This window comes from Trichechus manatus, unplaced genomic scaffold, assembly GCF_000243295.1.
Source record: "Trichechus manatus latirostris isolate Lorelei unplaced genomic scaffold, TriManLat1.0 scaffold00296, whole genome shotgun sequence".
NCBI classification, from domain to species: Eukaryota; Metazoa; Chordata; class Mammalia; order Sirenia; family Trichechidae; genus Trichechus; species Trichechus manatus.
In genome coordinates, this window is record NW_004444232.1 from 474,354 (window position 1) to 492,247 (window position 17,894).

The window sequence follows — 17,894 nt, forward strand, 5'->3', positions numbered from 1 at the left end:
TCCCAATACTAATTTGGTAAACCAGTTGTCAAAATATATTGTTATAAGTTTCTTTAATGTGTTGGGGTCAACTAACTTTGTGAGAAAATTAATAATGCATATTAATTTTTAAAAAAATATTTTATTGTGTTTTTGGTGAAAGTTTATACAGCATATTAGGTCCCCATTAGATATTAGTTACATTTTTCACAATGTGTCAACCTTCTCTTTAATTGTGTTCAGGTTGTTCCATTTCCAGTGCTCTAGTTTCTCTGCATCCTTACCTTCTCGTCTTTGCTTTAAAGTAATTGTTGACCTTTTCGACTCATATAGATGGTTTTTTAATGTAGCACTGTACTCACAGGTAGTATCCTTTATTTTGTGTGCCAATTTTATTTCCTAAAAGGTGACTGCAAGAGACAGTTTCTGTTCAAGGTTTAAAGAGCATCTCAGGGTGATAGTCTCAGAAAGTCTCCTAGTCTCAACTGGTCCAGTAAGTCTGGACTTCCTAAGAATTTGAGTTCTGTTCTATGTTTTAGTCCTGTTCTATCAGGGTCCATCTATTGTGGCTTTGATCAGAATGGTTGGTAGTGGTAGCCGGGAACCATCTAGTTCTTCTGGTCTCAGGGTAGATGAGGCCATGGCTCATGTAGGGCATTAGCCCTGTAGACTAGATCTGAGACTCTGGTTCCTTTCTTTCACTTTTGCTCCTGACAAACAGAGACCAAGAGTTGTATCTTAGATGGCTGCTCAAAAGCTTTTAAGACCCCAGACACTACTCACCACATAAGGATGGACAACAAACACTTTAAGAACAATATTATGCCAGTTGACTGAGTTGTCCCATGAGACTAAGATCTTAAGCCTTCAAATCCAGAAAAGCAATCTCACCAGGTGTTTGGTTATGTCTGACGAAGTATCTGTAACTGTGTCCTCTATCAGTATGTGTGCACACACATATCTGTACATATACATACATACAGATACTTCTATCTGTGCACACATATGTACACACCTGTACCTGCCTATACACATACATACGTGACCATACACTTTTTTGGCTATTGTTGGTGTCGTTGCCAAATTATATGTCATATTCTTTAGCACAAATATCATTGTCTCTTGTGCGCTTCTTAGTGGCATCATTTACTTTGGTCAAGCTGTGCTCATTATACCCACATTTGGTGCTACCTTCATATATTAATATTTAATTTCAGTTAAAAATATCTGTAACTGTATTTTAGAAAAATACAACTTCTGAAAACAACCTTGGCTCAAAGTGATGAATTACAGCAGAATTTCTTGGCAGTTGAGATAAGGTGGGGAAGAATATTCCAGACAGAGAGCTACGTTAGCTATGCCATGAAGGCCGGGATCAGCCTGGAACTTTCAGGGCACCAAACCATTGGAAGTAGGATATAAAATGGTGTCTTGAAAGCTAAGGCTGGAGAACTAAGCAGGGGTCAGTTTGTGAAGTGACTTACATGCTACGCTAAGGAATTTGGTCTTTCCACATCTCTAGACAGGAGGCTTACCCGAGAGAGGTAGAATGAAGAGAAGAAGCATGTCTTCCAAGACCTGGCATCATTGTGTTGCCAAAATGCATCAGTATGCTTCCTATGCTATTTTTAATTCTGGTTATTAAAACATCTTTTTAATCAAAAACAGCAGAAAACTTTTAGTGGCCTCCTATCACCTACAGGATAATTATGCTTGGCTATAGGATCAAGGCAGGGCTGGCTTCATGGACGTTGGACAAGTACAGTCGCACAGGGCTCTGTGCTTAGAAGGGCCGCTCAATGGTATAATGATGCTCTGTGGGGTCATACAATATTTCATGTGGTAGAGTGTTGGGGTCAGACAGTGCTATGTTCTAAAGTCGGCGCTTTCTCACTTTTCATTCATTCATTCAACAAATACGTACTGAATGCCTACTATATTCAAGGCACTGCAGTAAGTGCTGGGAATACAGTACTGAGCAAGAAGATAAGATCCTGGCTCTCCTGGGAGAGGCAATAAAGAAGTAAACAAATATCATGATATATGCCTTGAAGAAATTAATAAGCTGCTGTGATAGAGAAAAGTAAAGGAGAACTACTTTATAAAGGATTGTGGTGAAAGGTCTCTGAAGCAGTAACATTTAAAACTGAGACCTTACGAAGGAACCATTTCTGCAAGATGGAGAACCAGAAAGACAAAGGATACCTTAACTACTGTGAGTTTTAGTTTCCATATCTATATAATAGGAATAATAATATTTTGAGAATTAAATGTAAAGCCACACATAGAAGCGGTCAAGAAAAGTTAGCTGCTTTCAAAGCAGTTTCTGTTTATGGTGATCGAAATTGGCAACAATTATGGGTAACGGTTACACAACATGACTACTATAATTAATATCACTAAATTGTACACATCAAAAACGTTGAATTGGCAAATGTGTTATATATCTTGTGGGGCAAAGAACTCAGCTTGGTCTTTTGTCTCTGGTTTCTGAAAACAGCCCTTGGAATTCCTGAGCAATTAAGGTGCTCTTTGTCTTTCTAAAACCATCAGGCAATACTTAAACATGTGTAAATGAGTTGGGAGCTCCCAACTCATGACCTTTGCAACAGGCTTAAGGAACAGAGGAGGGAATGACAATGCCTCAGTCCCCTACCCTCTGAGGCCTGATGTTTGGTAGCAGGGTGAAAGCAGGGTTGGCGCCAAGGTGTCTGACCCCCCACCTAGGGTGGTCAGGTGGGAAAAATCTACTTTCACTGCATGTAGCATGTCATGTAGGCTTTGGAATATAAAAATGGCTGGGGAAGGGATTTTGGCCATCCCTTGGCTGTGGTGCTTACTGGAGCATGTGTAGCAGAAGTTTTCAGCCCACTTAACTAAGCCTACCTGCCCAGGGGGACCTGCATAAGGAAGGGCTCTGAGTTCCTCAACTATAGTACAAAATGGGGTACATGTAGAAGAGCTATCATCTTCATTTGGACAACCTTTTAGAGTAGTAGGTGGGACCGACTAAACAATGGATCTGCATTTTTTCTGAGTGCTGTCTGCTTCTTTTTCTAAGTAATAGAAGCTACTTTCCATGTGCTAATGTTCTGGGAGCATCAAGTGTGTTCAAGTTCTGGTCAGAAGGGTCATGGAAGAATCACTATTAGTGACTGGTCCTCATTTTCTAATGGCCTCCTGGCTATTTAGGAATCTGGGACAACTTGTGAGTGTCTCACATATGTATTTACAACAACAACAAGAACAAGTTAGCTCCTTTCAGTGGCTACGAAAAGCTCAGGAAGTGGGCTAGCCAGCAGATGGTTTGAGGGTGAGAAGCAAGGCAGATCCTCAAACCATGATGGTGTTGTGATTCTCTTTTGCCTAGTGGCAAGTATAGATGGTGCGACAGATGGGGTCAACTGTGCTGGCAGAATAAAAGGGTTAACCGTGCTGGCAGAATAAAAGAGCTGTTAAAAGACTACCACCTGGAAGTTGGGTAAACAGGAACCACATCCTGTCAACATAAAATAAAGTTAAAACAACCTGTGAATTACTACTTCGTCCTTAGTGTTTTTCTAGTCCCTTTCCCCTCCTTACAGCCTCCACATGCGCAGAAGAACAAAGTGTGACTGCTGTTATGGCCCACCGAAAGGGGCGAAGTAATACACAAGATCTGTGTGCCCGTGCCATATCCCATAATAAGTGATGCTAAGAGCTGCTGAGGGGACTCCGTCTTGAATATCAGCAGATGCCATCTTGGATTCCAGACGCACATGCAACCTAATTAGTATGCACTACCATTCCAAGGAGTACCCGCCCCTTCGAAGACACCTACTGAATATTCATTGCTCTATTGTCCCCACCGAACCCATGTAAGCCCTGGCCTTGCTTCCCCCTTGTGATCCAGTCTTTTGGAGAGGCATGAGCCCTGACTGACTCCTTTTACTTGTCACAAGTAAAATAAATGTGTTAGAGCTCAATCCAAAAATTGTCTCTCTATGTATTCTTACAAGAGAAAGACAAGGACCCACTGAGTCCGGAGGGCCGCCATGTCCTTGACAGTAACAGTTTGGCGACCATGAAGGGACTGATTTAGTCTTGGGTTCAAGGACATGAGTGGACTCAGCCCACAGAATCCAGACCCTTGGAAAGGCAAGCGGCTGCCAGGACCTCCCTGTTCAGTGCCTCTTCGAAGCAGTGAGTTTTCCTTGGCCTCGACTCTTCACTTGTGCCCCGCTCTAACAGGATTAGGTTTCTCTTCCCTTTGATCTGCCCATTTTCGCTTCCTAGTCTTCACCTTTCGTCTATAACACTTTTCCTTAAAGCACTTGGCTTTGTGGAAGGGGTTGAAGATAATGGATCTCTTCCAAGAGAAGAGTGAAAACTTCGCCCCGCCAGGTCTGATCAGCCCAGAAGACTTTGGGCTGGTAAGGTTAAGATGGTGAGAGGTTTAAGTCCTCAAGAAACATATGAAGGCGGGTGGTGAGGGGTTTGAGTCCCCAAGAAACACTCGAATTTTTGAGACCCCAAGATATATCCTCCGTGCCCAATCTGACTGCCTATGGGAACGGTGTGAACCTTTCCCTAGGTCTGGGCGGATGGTGTGAGGTTCAAGTCCTGAAGAAACATCTGAAGGCGGGTGGTGAGACGTTCATGTCCTCAAGAAACGTCCGAATTTTGTTCTAAAGCCTCTGCTTAGGTGCCATCTTTGGCGCCGTCTTTCCTTTTCTCTTCCAGACTCTGCTTAGGTGCCATCTTGTGGTGACTAAAGTTAATGCTGGCTGAAGTTTGCTATCTCTGTAAAGTCTCATCCACCAAAGAACTCAACGAGTGGTGGGAAGACTATAGTGGGCAGCTGGGGTCCTTACTTCACAGGTGGGTCAGTGACCACCTCACCCATCGCCCACAAGAGAACTGCCATCCCTATGTAAGCCGGCCTCTCCCTCTTCTCTTTCACTTTTTCCACACTCTATCATGGCAGCTCGAAGCCGCTCGGTCAGGATGGAACTAACACTGCGTCCCTGACCTTCAAGATTTAGCTTTGGTAGGGCTTGTAGTAGTCTCTGGCCAGACCTATAAGGAAGCTAAATATCAGGCTGATTGAGAAAGCGACCTCATCACAGCCGACAATCAGCACACTCACCCTTCCCCTGGGCTGATTATTACAGGGGATAAGAAGTATAGGCTCAGGAAGAAGAAGTGAGGACATGGGGAATCAGCCTAGCATTCCCAAAGATTCCCCTCTGGGATGTCTCCTTCAGAACTAGTCTAAATTTAAATTGGATGAATTAAAGAAAAAGAATTTTCTTCTGTAACACAGCCTGGCCCCAGTACAAGCTGGGGGATGAGGAAATATGGCCTGAAAATAGCTCGCTGTTGTTTAATAGCGTTTTACAACTTTATTTGTTTTGTAAAAGAAGAAATGGGGAGAAATCCCTTACGTTCAAGCCTTTATGTCTCTATATCAAGACCCCCAGCTTAGTGACAAGTGTTGGATTTGTCTTTTGGGAACTCAGCCATGTTCCCTTGACCCAGCACCTGAATGAGATTTATCGACTGACCCGCTATTCCAACCTCCACCTCGCCCGACTGCACCCCAATTCCCTAAGAATTTGGAGGCTCAAAAAGGTGACCAAACCTACCTGGGGACAGGAAAACCAGACCCTCCTCCATATAACTCACCAAGACTGCCTACTCCTCTTGAGACTAAGCCAGAAAGCAAACTGGGCCTGTCACCTACAGGGCTCAGAACTTGTAACAGGCTTTACCCCCTATTGCACCCTAGCTCCCCGAGACTCCACCAACCTTAACTATCCTTTTAAGGCAAGTGGTGGATGGGGATGGGGGTACTACTAGAGTACATGTCCCTTTTTCTGTCTCAGATATTATTCAGTGTAAAGAGAGGGTAGGGAGTATCTCTGAGAATCCTGATAAGTTCAGAGAAGAGTTTGTTAAGCTTAGCTTAACTTTTGATTTGACTTGGCGAGATGTTCTTGTGATTTTAACTAACTGCTGCACACCAGATGAAAAAATGAGGATACTGGCTAAGGTCGGAGAACAGGCAGATAGCCTGGTGCCAACTAACCCAAAACAAGACATTTTTAGAGTGGGAGGAGATGCAGTTTCTGAACAGGATCCAAAATGGGATTACGAAGAAAGGACAGATCAGGGAAGAATGAGACACTTTATCACTTGCATTTCGGAGGGAATGAAGAAGTGTGTGACCAAATCAGTTAATTATGATAGGGTTAGGGAAATGACTCAGTACGAAGAGGAAAACTCACTTGTATTCCTTAACAGACTGACTGAGGCTTTTAGGAAATATACCAACACTGACCCAGAGTTAGCCGAGGGGAGAACCCTAGTGGCCATGCACTTTATAACTCAGTTCTCTGCAGATATAAGGAGAAAGCTGCAGAAGTTAGAGGCGGGACCCCAAACACCGGTCTTGCAACTGGTAGAGAAGGTCTTCAAGGTGTTTAACAACTGGGACAGAACAGAGGAGGCTAAGAAAGATAGACAGGTGGAACAGAAGGCTCAGTGTTGGCTGCCATCATCCAAGGGCAACCTCAAGGTAACCAGTACGGAGTAAGAAGATCAATCCTCCAGAAGCCAGGGAGCCAGCCACAGAGATTGGGACCGAATCAGTGCGGCTACTGTAAAAAAGAGGGGCATTGGATGAGGGAGTGTCCTGACTGCCCCAAAACAGGGCACCCAGTTGACCCCCTATGAAAGAAGCCTCTAGTTGCTGCCCTCTCAAGTGCTGAGCTAGAGCACTCTGATTGACAGGACCCAAGAAACCATCCGTCTCCGGAACAGCAAACCCTGACCATCTCTACTGTGGAACCTCAGGTTACCATCGATGTGGCAGGCAAGAAGACTGAATTTTTATTAGATACTGGAGCCACCTACTCTGTCCTGACCCATCACAGAAGCCCCCTCTCTACCCCCGACTGCACCGTCACCGAAGTCAATGAAGAGTCAAAGGTAAAATGCTTTACTCCCTGTCTCCCTGTGAGTTAGGTCCCATTGCCTTGCTTCACTCTTTCTTATATATCCCTGAATGCCCGACCCCACTGTTGTGAAGGGACCTCCTAAACAAGGTGGGAACAACCATTTCTATGCATAAAGCTCAGAGTAACCTTCAGGAAGGGAAAGAATTAGAATTAAGCCTACTGGTTTTAACAAAAGAAGAAAACCAACCCTCCAAGGGCGAGATCCCCAAATTTACAGAAGAAGAGGTGAACCCAGTAGTGTGGGATACCTCAGTCCCAGGCAGGGCAAGGGACGCCCTCCCGGTGGTTATCAAACTCCAATCTGGAGCTGAATACCCCTGAAGAAAACAATATCCTCTAAAACCAGAGGCCCAAAAGGGAATCCTCCCAGTACTGCACAGTCTCTTAAGACAGGGCCTCATACAGCCTTGCCAATCCCCTTGTAGTACTTCCATTCTACCAGTAAAGAAGCCAAACGGCAAATACCGGTTTGTCCAAGACTTAAAGGCAGTAAATGAGGCAGTGGTGCCTATTCACACAATTGTTCCTAATCCATATACTCTCCTGACTCATGTGCCAGGTGATGTCCAGTTTTTTACTGTACTAGACTTGAAGGACGCTTTTTTTTGTATTCCCCTACATCCCGACTTCCAACATCTTTTTGCCTTTGAGTGGAGGGACCCGGTATCCCAAGAGGCTACCCAATATACCTGCAGGGTGCCGCCCCAGGGGTTCTGAGACAGTCCCCACATTTTTGGGAACACTCTTGCTTGAGACCTTAGAGAACTGACACTCCACGATGGAATTCTTCTTCAGTATGTTGATGATCTTCTCATTACTAGCAAGACAAAAGAAAGGTCAGATGCCAATTCTACTACTGTTTTAAATTTGTTGGGAGAAAAGGGGTACAAAGTGTTGCCAAGCAAGGCCCAGATATCCCTACAGCACAAGTCCAAAACTTAGGGTTTGTTCTAGTTCCTGGGGCTAGAATGTTAGCCCCCAGCAGGAAAAAGGTGATTGAGTCTCTCTCCATCCCCTTCAATCTCAAGCAGCTTCGGGGATTCTTGGGAATGGCAGGATTTTGCTGGATACAGATACCTAATTTTGGCCTCATAGCCAGGCCCTTCTATGAGGCCTTGAAGGGAGAAGAAAAAGGGCCCTTAGAATGGGGACCAGAACATCAACGAGCATTTGAAACCTTAAAAGTTGAGCTGGGTCACGCTCCGGCACTAGGACTACCAGACCTGTCAAAACCCTTTAAGTTGTTCGTCCACGGGAGACAGGGTCTTGCACTGGGAGTTCTGACCCAACAAGTGGGTCCAGCTACCCGCCCTGTTGCTGACTTCTGAAAGCAGTTAGACTCAGTGGCTCAGGAGTGGCCTAGCTGCCTTAGGGTAGTGGCAGCTACTGCTCTCCTAGTAAAGAAGGCCTCTAAACTCTCATTAGGATAGCCCCTCAAGGTTCTCACCTCCCGCCAAGTACAGACAGTATTAGAAATAAAAGGGAACCAGTGGCTGACAGAAGGTTGTATCACCCAGTATCAGGCCATTCTACTAGACACCCCTGAGGTCACCCTAAAGGTATGTTAGACTTTAAATCTTGCATCTCTCCTCCCGGTAGGTGATGTGACTGAACTAAAACATGACTGCGTAGAAACAATAGATTAGGTTTATTCAAGTAGAGAAGACCTAGAAAACATGCCTCTAGAGAATCCAGATGCAGAGTGGTTCACTGATGGCAGCAGCCTAGTTCAAGACAGGAAATGAGAGGCAGGATTCGCTACTGTTAGCTCCCATGATATTACTGAAATGAAGGGGCTGCCACCTGGCACATCAGCTCAGAAAGCCGAGCTCATAGCTCTGGTTAGGACATTGCAGTTAGGGTGGGGTAAGATTCTCAACCTATATACAGATTCCAAATACAGGTACTTTGTTCTTCATGCTCATGTGGCTATCTGGAAAGAAAGAGGGTTACTAATAGCTCGAAACTCCTCCATTAAGTATAAAGAGCTTATACCAGAACTCTTAGAAGCCGTACAACTGCCAAACAAGGTTGCGGTAATACACTGCAAGGGACACCAAAAGGGAAACCACTCAGGTTGCCCTGGGCAACAGCAAAGCTGACAAAATGGCTAGGAGAACCACCCTAACTTTAAAACCTGAACAAATACTGAGCCTATTCCCTAGAAGCCAGGTTGTGGATAACATGCCACAGTATGGCGCAGAAGAGTGGGACAGAGCTAAAACACAGGGTTACAAGATGAATGCAGCTGGGTGGTTTGAAAATGAAGAGGGAAAGATTCTGGTTCCTGACTCTATGATATGGTAAGTTGTAAAGAGTCTTCACAACTCTACCCATTATGCACAAGAAGCCCTGACTAACTTGTTACTAAAAGTGATACGAGGGAGACATGTAAGAAAAGTAGTGGGACAAGTTGTGAAGGCCTGTTGAGATCTGCCTCTGAAACAACCTCCAAAACCATCCAATTCCCCCTCCACTGGCTCGACCAGTTCAACATCAAGGAACATAACCCGGGGAGGATTGGCAGGTAGATTTTACTGTAATGACCACATAACAAAGATATAAGTAGTTGCCTGTCTTCTGCCCTGGGCATAACTTACAGATTACACACTGCTTGGTACCCAGAATTATCAGGGAAGGTAGAAAGGATGAATGAGACCCTGAAAAAGATTCTAGCCAAGCTCTGTCAGGAGACCAGAGAAACCTGGCTAAGACTATTGCCAATAGTCCTTCTAAGGGTAAGAACAGCACCTAAAAATAAGTTAAAACTTAGTCCCTTTGAAATGATATATGGAAGACTGTTTCTAACACCTGACCTTCTTTTTGACTCCAACACAAAAGAAGCTCTACATTATCTTATAAATCTAAGACAAGTACAAGAGGCCATTATAGAGTATGGGAATAAGGTACTGCCTACTCCCACAAAGGTGACAGTGGTAACCCTAAACCCGGGAGATCAGGTGCTTCTAAAATCTTGGAGGGAGGGCACCCCAACAGAACAATTACAAGAGAGGTGGGATGGTCCCTTTCAGATCATACTGGCTACTCCCACAGCAGTAAAACTCAAGGGAGTGGGACCTTGGGCACATAATTCAAGGATTAAACTCTATTCTCCCCAGGAGGATAATGATATCGCCAGATACCCCTCCCAAGTACACCTGTGAGCCGACTGAAGATCTCAAGTTCGTCTTCAAGAAAACAGCCCCGGCCAACAGATGAGTAATACCGATGGTATAGCAGCTGCTACATTAGGAGTCACTTTTGTCCTTGTTCTCCTTATCCTTTTCGTTTTGGCCTTTTCCTGTCAAGTTCCCTTCTCAGGGTCTGATTATGTCTCTTGGTGTTAAATTATGGGCCTGAATATTCTTCTCCTTCTTGGCCTCCAATTTGATGCTGCCGTCCCGCCCTGGGGAAATAACTCATTAGTTTGCCCGTCTAACAGCGTAGTCCATGGCAGTAACCTCTCTAACTGTTGGATATGCCATCATAACCCAGAAGATGGATCCGGAACAGGGTTCAGATTACTGGGAGTTCCAATTTCCCTTAAAAATTTGACTCAAAATCAGATCCCAACCCCATTCCCGAAACCCAGAGGCACTAAAGTCACCATCCTCAGGTTCACTCTCACTCCTGTCCATTGTGAAGGGGTCCCTGGGTGGGCTACTGCTTGTTATAACCCTCCAGGCCGCACGTGGGACGTTAACACTTAGCCAGCCATGCGAAATATGACGCATAATCATGGCTGCTACCCTACAATGAAATATTTCACTGGCAGCAAAAATCGTTTAACTATTCTTTTGAATGCCCACCAGACCAGGCCCAGAGAACTGCCCTTTTCTGCTTTACCAATAACATTTGTGCAAATATAACTTGCTCTCCTGGATCAAACACAATCTATAGTGATGTTATAACTGTTACACATCCAGGAACTGAGTGTCAGCCAGGCAACATCACTGCTTGGAATAAGTGGTATAAAGAGCAGATAAATAAAAATCCTGCTCCCTGATGGGAGACCTTCCAACGTCAATAATCCAGGATGCAATACCATCACTTCTTGGCTTATAGATAAATGGCTTCTTAGTCACCCTGACCTAAATCCAGATGATGCCACAAGTTGGAAAAATATCCCACAATTGTTATGTCTACTACCATATATTAAGTTTTTGTGTTCTGACAGTAAGGGAAAAAGTTGGGCCCTTTTGTGCCTCAATCTCACACAAGTTAGGGGAATCTGCACAGTTGGGTGGGTGAGGCAAAAAGATGACCAAATTCAGGTATACCAAGAGTTAATGGCTTTATCCTCACCTGGGACTTGCTCTGATTCATCCCGACTCAAAAGACAGCCAATCTAGTAGTGCTAGGAATAACAACTCTAGTGATAGCATCGGAAGCCTTAGCAAGAGGGGTAATATACAGTGCAGTCACTTTATCAAATGTCTCTACCATAGTTGAAGAAGTGGCTGAAGACTCAGGACAGTCTCTGGACTATACAGAAATCCCTAGATTCTCTTGCTACCACGGTGATGGATCATAGACTAGCCCTGGACTTCTTATTGGCTGAACGGGGAGGGGTCTGAGCAGTCGCCAACACTTCCGTTGTTTTTATGTCAACACCTCCCAAGAAGTTGAACTTAGGGCCACCAGATTATTAGAAAAAGCCAAATGGCTAAAAGAAACCAGGTCAAAATTAGCTTCCTCCGTATGGGACCAAATTAAAGGGTATTTACCTTTTCTAACCCAGTTTTTGCCTTTATTGGGACCTGCAGTAGCCATTCTTCTCCTCCTCCTGTTTGAGCTTTTGGTAAAGTATGTATCCTCTAGGCTGCAACAATTCCAAGTTAAGCTAATGATGATGCAGGGTTTCTAACCCATCCCCAATAGTGAGACTGCTGGCACTTACAGGTCTTTAGAGCAGGCAGAGAGATTTTTACTCAGTTAGGCAGGTCAGTGCCCCTTCAAAGCTTGAAGAAGCTACAGAAGAAGAGACCTCCAACCTAATTCCCTTTAAGAATAAAGAGTATAAATCTCTCAAGGGGGACTGAGACAGACAGGGTTAACTGTGCTGGTCAAATAAAAGAGCTGTTAAAAGACTACCACCTAGAAGTTGGGTAAACAGGAACCACATCCTGTCAACATAAAATAAGGTTAGAACAACCTGTAATTACTACTTTGTTAATGTTTTTCTAGTCCCTTTCCCCTTCTTACAGGCTCCACATGCGCAGAAAAACAAAGTGTGACTGCTGTTTTGGCTCACCGAAGGGGGCGACGTAATACATAAGATCAGTGTGCCTGTGCCACATCCCATAATAGGTGATGCCGAGAGCTGCCAAGGGGACTCTGTCTTGAGTATCAGCAGGTGCTATCTTGGATTCCAGATACCCATGCAACCTAATTAGTATGCACTATTACTCCAAGGTGTACCCACCCCTTCGAAGAAACCCACTGAATATTCATTGGTCTATTGTCCCCACCGAACCCATATAAGCCCTAGCCTTGCTTCCCCTTGTGATCTAGTCTTTTGGAGAGGCATGAGCCCTGACTGACTCCTTTTACTTGTCACAAGTAAAATAAACCTGTTAGAGCTGAACCCCAAAATTGTCTCCTGTGTATTCTTACAAGAGAAAGATAAGGACCCATTGAGTCTGGAGGGCCTCCATGCCATCAGTGGTAACAATGGCACAAGCAAGACCACAGGAGCAAGGACTCTACATCACTGCTGCTTTGTATATATATTAAATTAGAAACTGCTGTTGATGATGAACCACATCTATAGGGTATTAACTAATGAAGCTTGAGCTGATGGTTGGAATTAATTAATTGTTTTTTTTCCCTAAACTCTTTATCCCTACATATGGGGTAGGGAAAATAATCTTAAGGAAAATCTATCAAGTTCCAAGTGATTAAAGACATTCCTTTAAATCAACATTATTAGGATCCTAACTGTGTTGTTGTGGTTGTTAGGTGCCATTGGGTCAGTTCCGACTCATACCGACCCTACAGGACAGAGCAGAACTGCCCTACAGGGTTTCTAAGGAGCAGCTGGTGGATTAGAAACTGCCAACCTTTTGGTTAGCAGTCTGAGCTTTTAATCACTGCACTACCAGGGCTCCAAGAAAAATTAATTTATTGCTAGATACGACAAGACGGCACATTTTTATAGTTGGAAATAAGTTAACTATAAGTAGAATTGGAAAGGTAATAGACATTGTGTTATGGATTGAATTGTGTTCCCCCAAAAATATGTGAATCAATTTGGCTAGGCCATGACTCCCAGTATTGTGTGATTGTCCACCAGGTGCTGTAGATCTTTTCACTATGATGTTAATGAGATGGATTGGAGGCAGTTATGTTGATGAGATCTATTAGATTGTGTCTTAAGCCAATCTCTTTTGAGATATAAAAGACAGAAGTGAGCAGAGAGACATGGGAACCTCATACCACCAAGAAAGCAGCACTGGGAGCAGAGCATGTCATTTGGACCCAGAGTTCCTGTGTGGAGAAGCTCCCAGACCAAGGGAACATTGATGACAAGGACCTTCCTCCAGAGCCAACAGAGAAAGCCTTCCCCTAGAGCTGGTGCACTGAATTTGGACTTCTAGCCTCCTAGACTGTGAGAGAATAAACCTCTTTGTTAAAGCCATCCACTTGTGGTATTTCTGTTACAGTAGCACTAGATAACTAAGACACATGGTCAAAAATTCAAAATTTCTACTAACCTTAGGGCTAGTAGAGATACATTTTCTTTACAAATAAATGAATAACCTTTGGGAAAGAACCACTGGCATAAGCCACTTACCTCCAGCTCCTTAGAAGGAATTCCTTGATCCAGTAAAGTCCGTAACATTCGAATGACTGACTTCAACCTGGCACCAGTGTATTTACCGAAGGGAAGCACTTTGATGATGGGGAGTGCAGTGAGCTCCTCGTTTGTCAGAAAGGGATGTTCTATCAAGAAGAGAACAGTTGATTATTTTAAAAAGAATATCCCCTAGAACTGATTTAGCCAGTAAGTGAACTAATTCGAGCCGTTTTTACAAAAGTGGGAGCCTATAACTATGACAGAATTAATAAGGCAATAGAATTAATAGGTAGGCTGATAACTGGAATTAACAAAAGAAAGTCTTTGCTATAGCAAAGACCTTGCACCCAACTTTTAAGAAAATACTTCACTGATTGATCAGAAGTTCCTAAGGATCATATACTTATGGTTTCTAAAGCAGTTTAAACTGTTTCTTTTTGCTTCTCTTGCTGTAAATGGCACTATGTTCATGATAAAAATATACCTAGTCTTGTTATTATGCTATATTCAAATTAGCTTCTAATTCTAAGCTCATGGGGGAAAAGATGAAGAAGATGCTTTAGAAACGTCTTACTACAGGAGATGGCTCTAGGATCACTGATCTCTCCCCTCACTACCCACCCTTGGCACCCAGTGCCAGTATCTCTGCCATGGTTGCATGGAGACATGCAAATGGAGAATTCCTTTGAGTCCTTTAGGAGTTGAGTGAAATAAGTGACAACTTCAGTGTCTTAAAAGAGATATGAGTTTACTTAGTAGCTGCTGTATGAAAACTGCTTATGACAGATGATTGCTTATTATTCTAGAAAAAAGTAGATGGAGAGACATTTGCTGTTGTCTGTGCAAGTGTAAAGGAGCCCTGGTGGCACAGTGGTTAAGCACTCAGCTGCTAACTGAAAGGTTGGTGGTCAAAACCCACCAGCCAATCCACAGGAAGATGTGGCAGTCAGCTTCTATAAAGATTACAGCCTTGGAAACCCTATGGGGCAGTTCTACTCTGTCCTATAGGGTAGCTAGGAGTTGGAATCAACTTGACAGCAATGGGTTTAGTGCATGTCAATCAGTTGATTAAAGCATTTTTATGATGCAGTTACTATGTAGGTGACAATATGCTAGGCATTGTAGGGGATACAAAGCTGTACAAGATACCTCAAGAAGATAGTATCTAGTTGGGAATACAAAATTCACTCATTTGAAATAACTGTAAATGTTTACACAATGGAGCCTGAGTGCAACAGGAGTTAGAAGGCAGGATCGATGAGCATGGGCTACAGGAGTCAGTAAGACCATTGCTGAGACACAAAGGCACCAACAGTTTACCTAAACCAAAAAAGTGTTAACTCAGCTTCTTTAACTTCTTTTAACAACTAAGACTTCAAAGAACAAAACTATGTTCTCCCATAGGATTAGGAGAAAATTTCCTTATGTGAAATAAGAAAAATGAAACACTGGATAGCAACTTAATTTTGCCACTGGCTCATTTACAAAGTGAGAGAGGCAGTAACAGTGAGGATCGACTTGGTTGCTCTTAAAAAATGAGGTTGGGATTCAAGGGTAACAATCCTCTATCTTTGAGCTATTCTACCTGTCTTAATATAAATAAAATTTACTCCTTGACTTCTCATTCCACAATGGCAGAATTATGACTCTCTGTTTCCATTCAAAGTATTTACACATTTATTTGCATGTCTTCCTCCAAGCCACTGAGAATTTTAGGCTACAACTGTACAAATATCTGATTATATAAATGAACACTGATGTTTATCTATAATTTAACTTTATGTATAGAACCAAAAAAATATATATATGGTCAATGTATTTTTCCTATCCATTGTTTTTGATGAAAACACTGGTAATAAAATTCTTGCCTTTATTGGAATCTTCGTGGTTTGTTGTCTCTATTGGCAATTCAACACTTCCCCATGTGATTTCATCATCATCAGTTTTCCTTTCTTGTGACTTCTGAATTACACTGCAACAAGAAAACACATTTGTAATATTTTCTTCAGTTTTATCACAAAGATAAATTTAAATACTATGGCCCTGATTCACTTATTTTCTCTACAATTATTACAGTATTTTAAAACAGATTATCTGATTAAAAAAAACAAATCCACAATTCTTAAAATGTATTGGTAGATCTAAATTGAAATGAGGTTCAAAATAGTTTAATACAGTTTTAAATTTAGTCCCAAAAAGACCCCAAGTCTTTGAACCTTAGACTGAAGGAGCCCTCTTAGGGATGGAGAAGGTGGTGGTTTCATTTCCACCCTTCAACATAGTGGCTGATTAAAGCTGTGTCAGTATATAGCTTGATTCCTTTTGAGCAGCTGCCCAGTAGTATTGTATGGATGTATCGTAAGGTATTTAAAGAAGTTACTATTGAAAGATGTCAGCCTTTTGCTAAAATTAGGGGCCAGAAGGACACTCCTATATTTGGGCACTCAAAGTAATGAAACTCAGTTCAAATTCTTATTACTCTAGGGGTGTAGAGCAGAGGTCATCTCTCTGTTAGGTTGAATGGCTATAAAACATAAACCAGGGGAAAAGCGCTTAGTGTTAAGGTGAGATGAAGAAGGATTATGTAAAAGTCTGAATACATTTTTCATTTTCTGATATTCAGGGGAAAAAAGCAGAGTACACTTGTCTGATACCATTAGTACATAACATGAAAGCAGGACATGTACTAATGTTTCCAAAACATCAACAATAGTGCAGCAATTACGCTGCTTTTATGGTGGATGTTTTCCCCCCTTTCAACAAATTGTGGGTCACAATTAACATTTAATTTGCAAGCTCTCCACCCATGAAATTGATTTTGTCTTCTAGTAAGTATACATTGTCTACAAAGATATATTTTGGAGATTCTTCCATCAAGCACTCAGTTCTTTCTCATTCTTTTCAACAGCTGCCTAGTATTTCATTGTATGAACACACCCTAATTTATTTTGTCTCTATTATGGTCTTTTGCTACTATAAATAGTGTTGCAAAGAATATTCTAGTAGAAATGTCTTTGTACACATGTGAGAGTGAAACCAATTCTTGGATATAAAATTGCTAGTTTGAAGAGTATTTCTTTGACTCTAAGATCCTCATCTTATAAAACACATTATTGTTCTTATACTAAGAAGAAAAATATCGACAATAATAAGACCTAGCCTGGTTGCAGAGGTGTTAAGTATTAAAAAAGGCATCCAAGAATTAGTAAAATAAAAAAATACTTTTATCGTTTTCAAATCGCCATCTGAAGAGATTACACTAATTTAGTCTTTTTCCCTCCTCTCTCCCTCAACAATGTACAAGAGGCACCTGCTTACTGACACCCATATTTTTGGATACTTGCCAAATTTATTGAGTATAAAATTGTAGGCATTTCTACATTAATAACATGTACTCTCATGTCTAAGTTTACTTAATCAAAGATTCACTGTCAATTTGCCTTTCTAGAAAAAACCACTCACTCACTTTGACTCTGGTTATTGTTTAGACCTTTCTTCCATGCATTCTTCCCCATAGTGGAGAGAATACTGCTTTTGGGGGCAATATTATATAAAAAACACATTCTTACATGTAACTAGAACCTTCTTGTAACATAAATTTTAAAACATTCTTAATACTTAACCATACTTCCATAATATACTCAAAAATTCTTATTAAAAAAGAACAAATTAATTTTTAAATCAACATCTAAATGGAAATCTTCAGAGGACTTCTAAAAAAAGAAAATGTTATAGACACTGTAAAAATTATTTGCTTACTTTTTACTTATTACTTTTTCTTCATAATATTCTTCACAGCCATTTATTTTGGTAGACTACAATAAAGAGAAGTCAAAATGAAATCAGTTTATTGTAACAAAAAACAAACAATATCATAATGTTCAATTTTTTTCCTGTGAATTATTTCCTATTTTACTGTTATTCTTCATCTTCACATCACAAAAATACATATGACATTTGATTAATACATTCCAAACTGTGGCTGAGGCATCTTCAGTGGTCCAAAATTTTTTTTTTGACTGGTTCCACTTATTCACCCTTACATTTGTCTTGCTTTTAATTTCTTATAGGAATATTAATAGTAAAGAGGTAAGGAGAAAGCACAAAGAAAATGT

At 41.9% G+C, this 17,894-nt stretch overlaps 1 protein-coding gene across 1 annotated transcript in view; it reads right to left on the reverse strand.

The window, feature by feature from the left end:
• Window positions 1-17,894, reverse strand: part of PTPN13 (protein tyrosine phosphatase non-receptor type 13) — a 192,920-nt gene that overhangs the window by 9,315 nt on the left and 165,711 nt on the right. The window contains exons 39-41 of the mRNA XM_023725318.1: window positions 17,539-17,594; window positions 15,648-15,751; window positions 13,777-13,925 (exon numbers count right to left, since the gene is read on the reverse strand). Coding sequence (XP_023581086.1) covers window positions 13,777-13,925; window positions 15,648-15,751; window positions 17,539-17,594 — 309 coding nt within the window. The remainder of the gene's footprint in view (window positions 1-13,776; window positions 13,926-15,647; window positions 15,752-17,538; window positions 17,595-17,894) is intronic.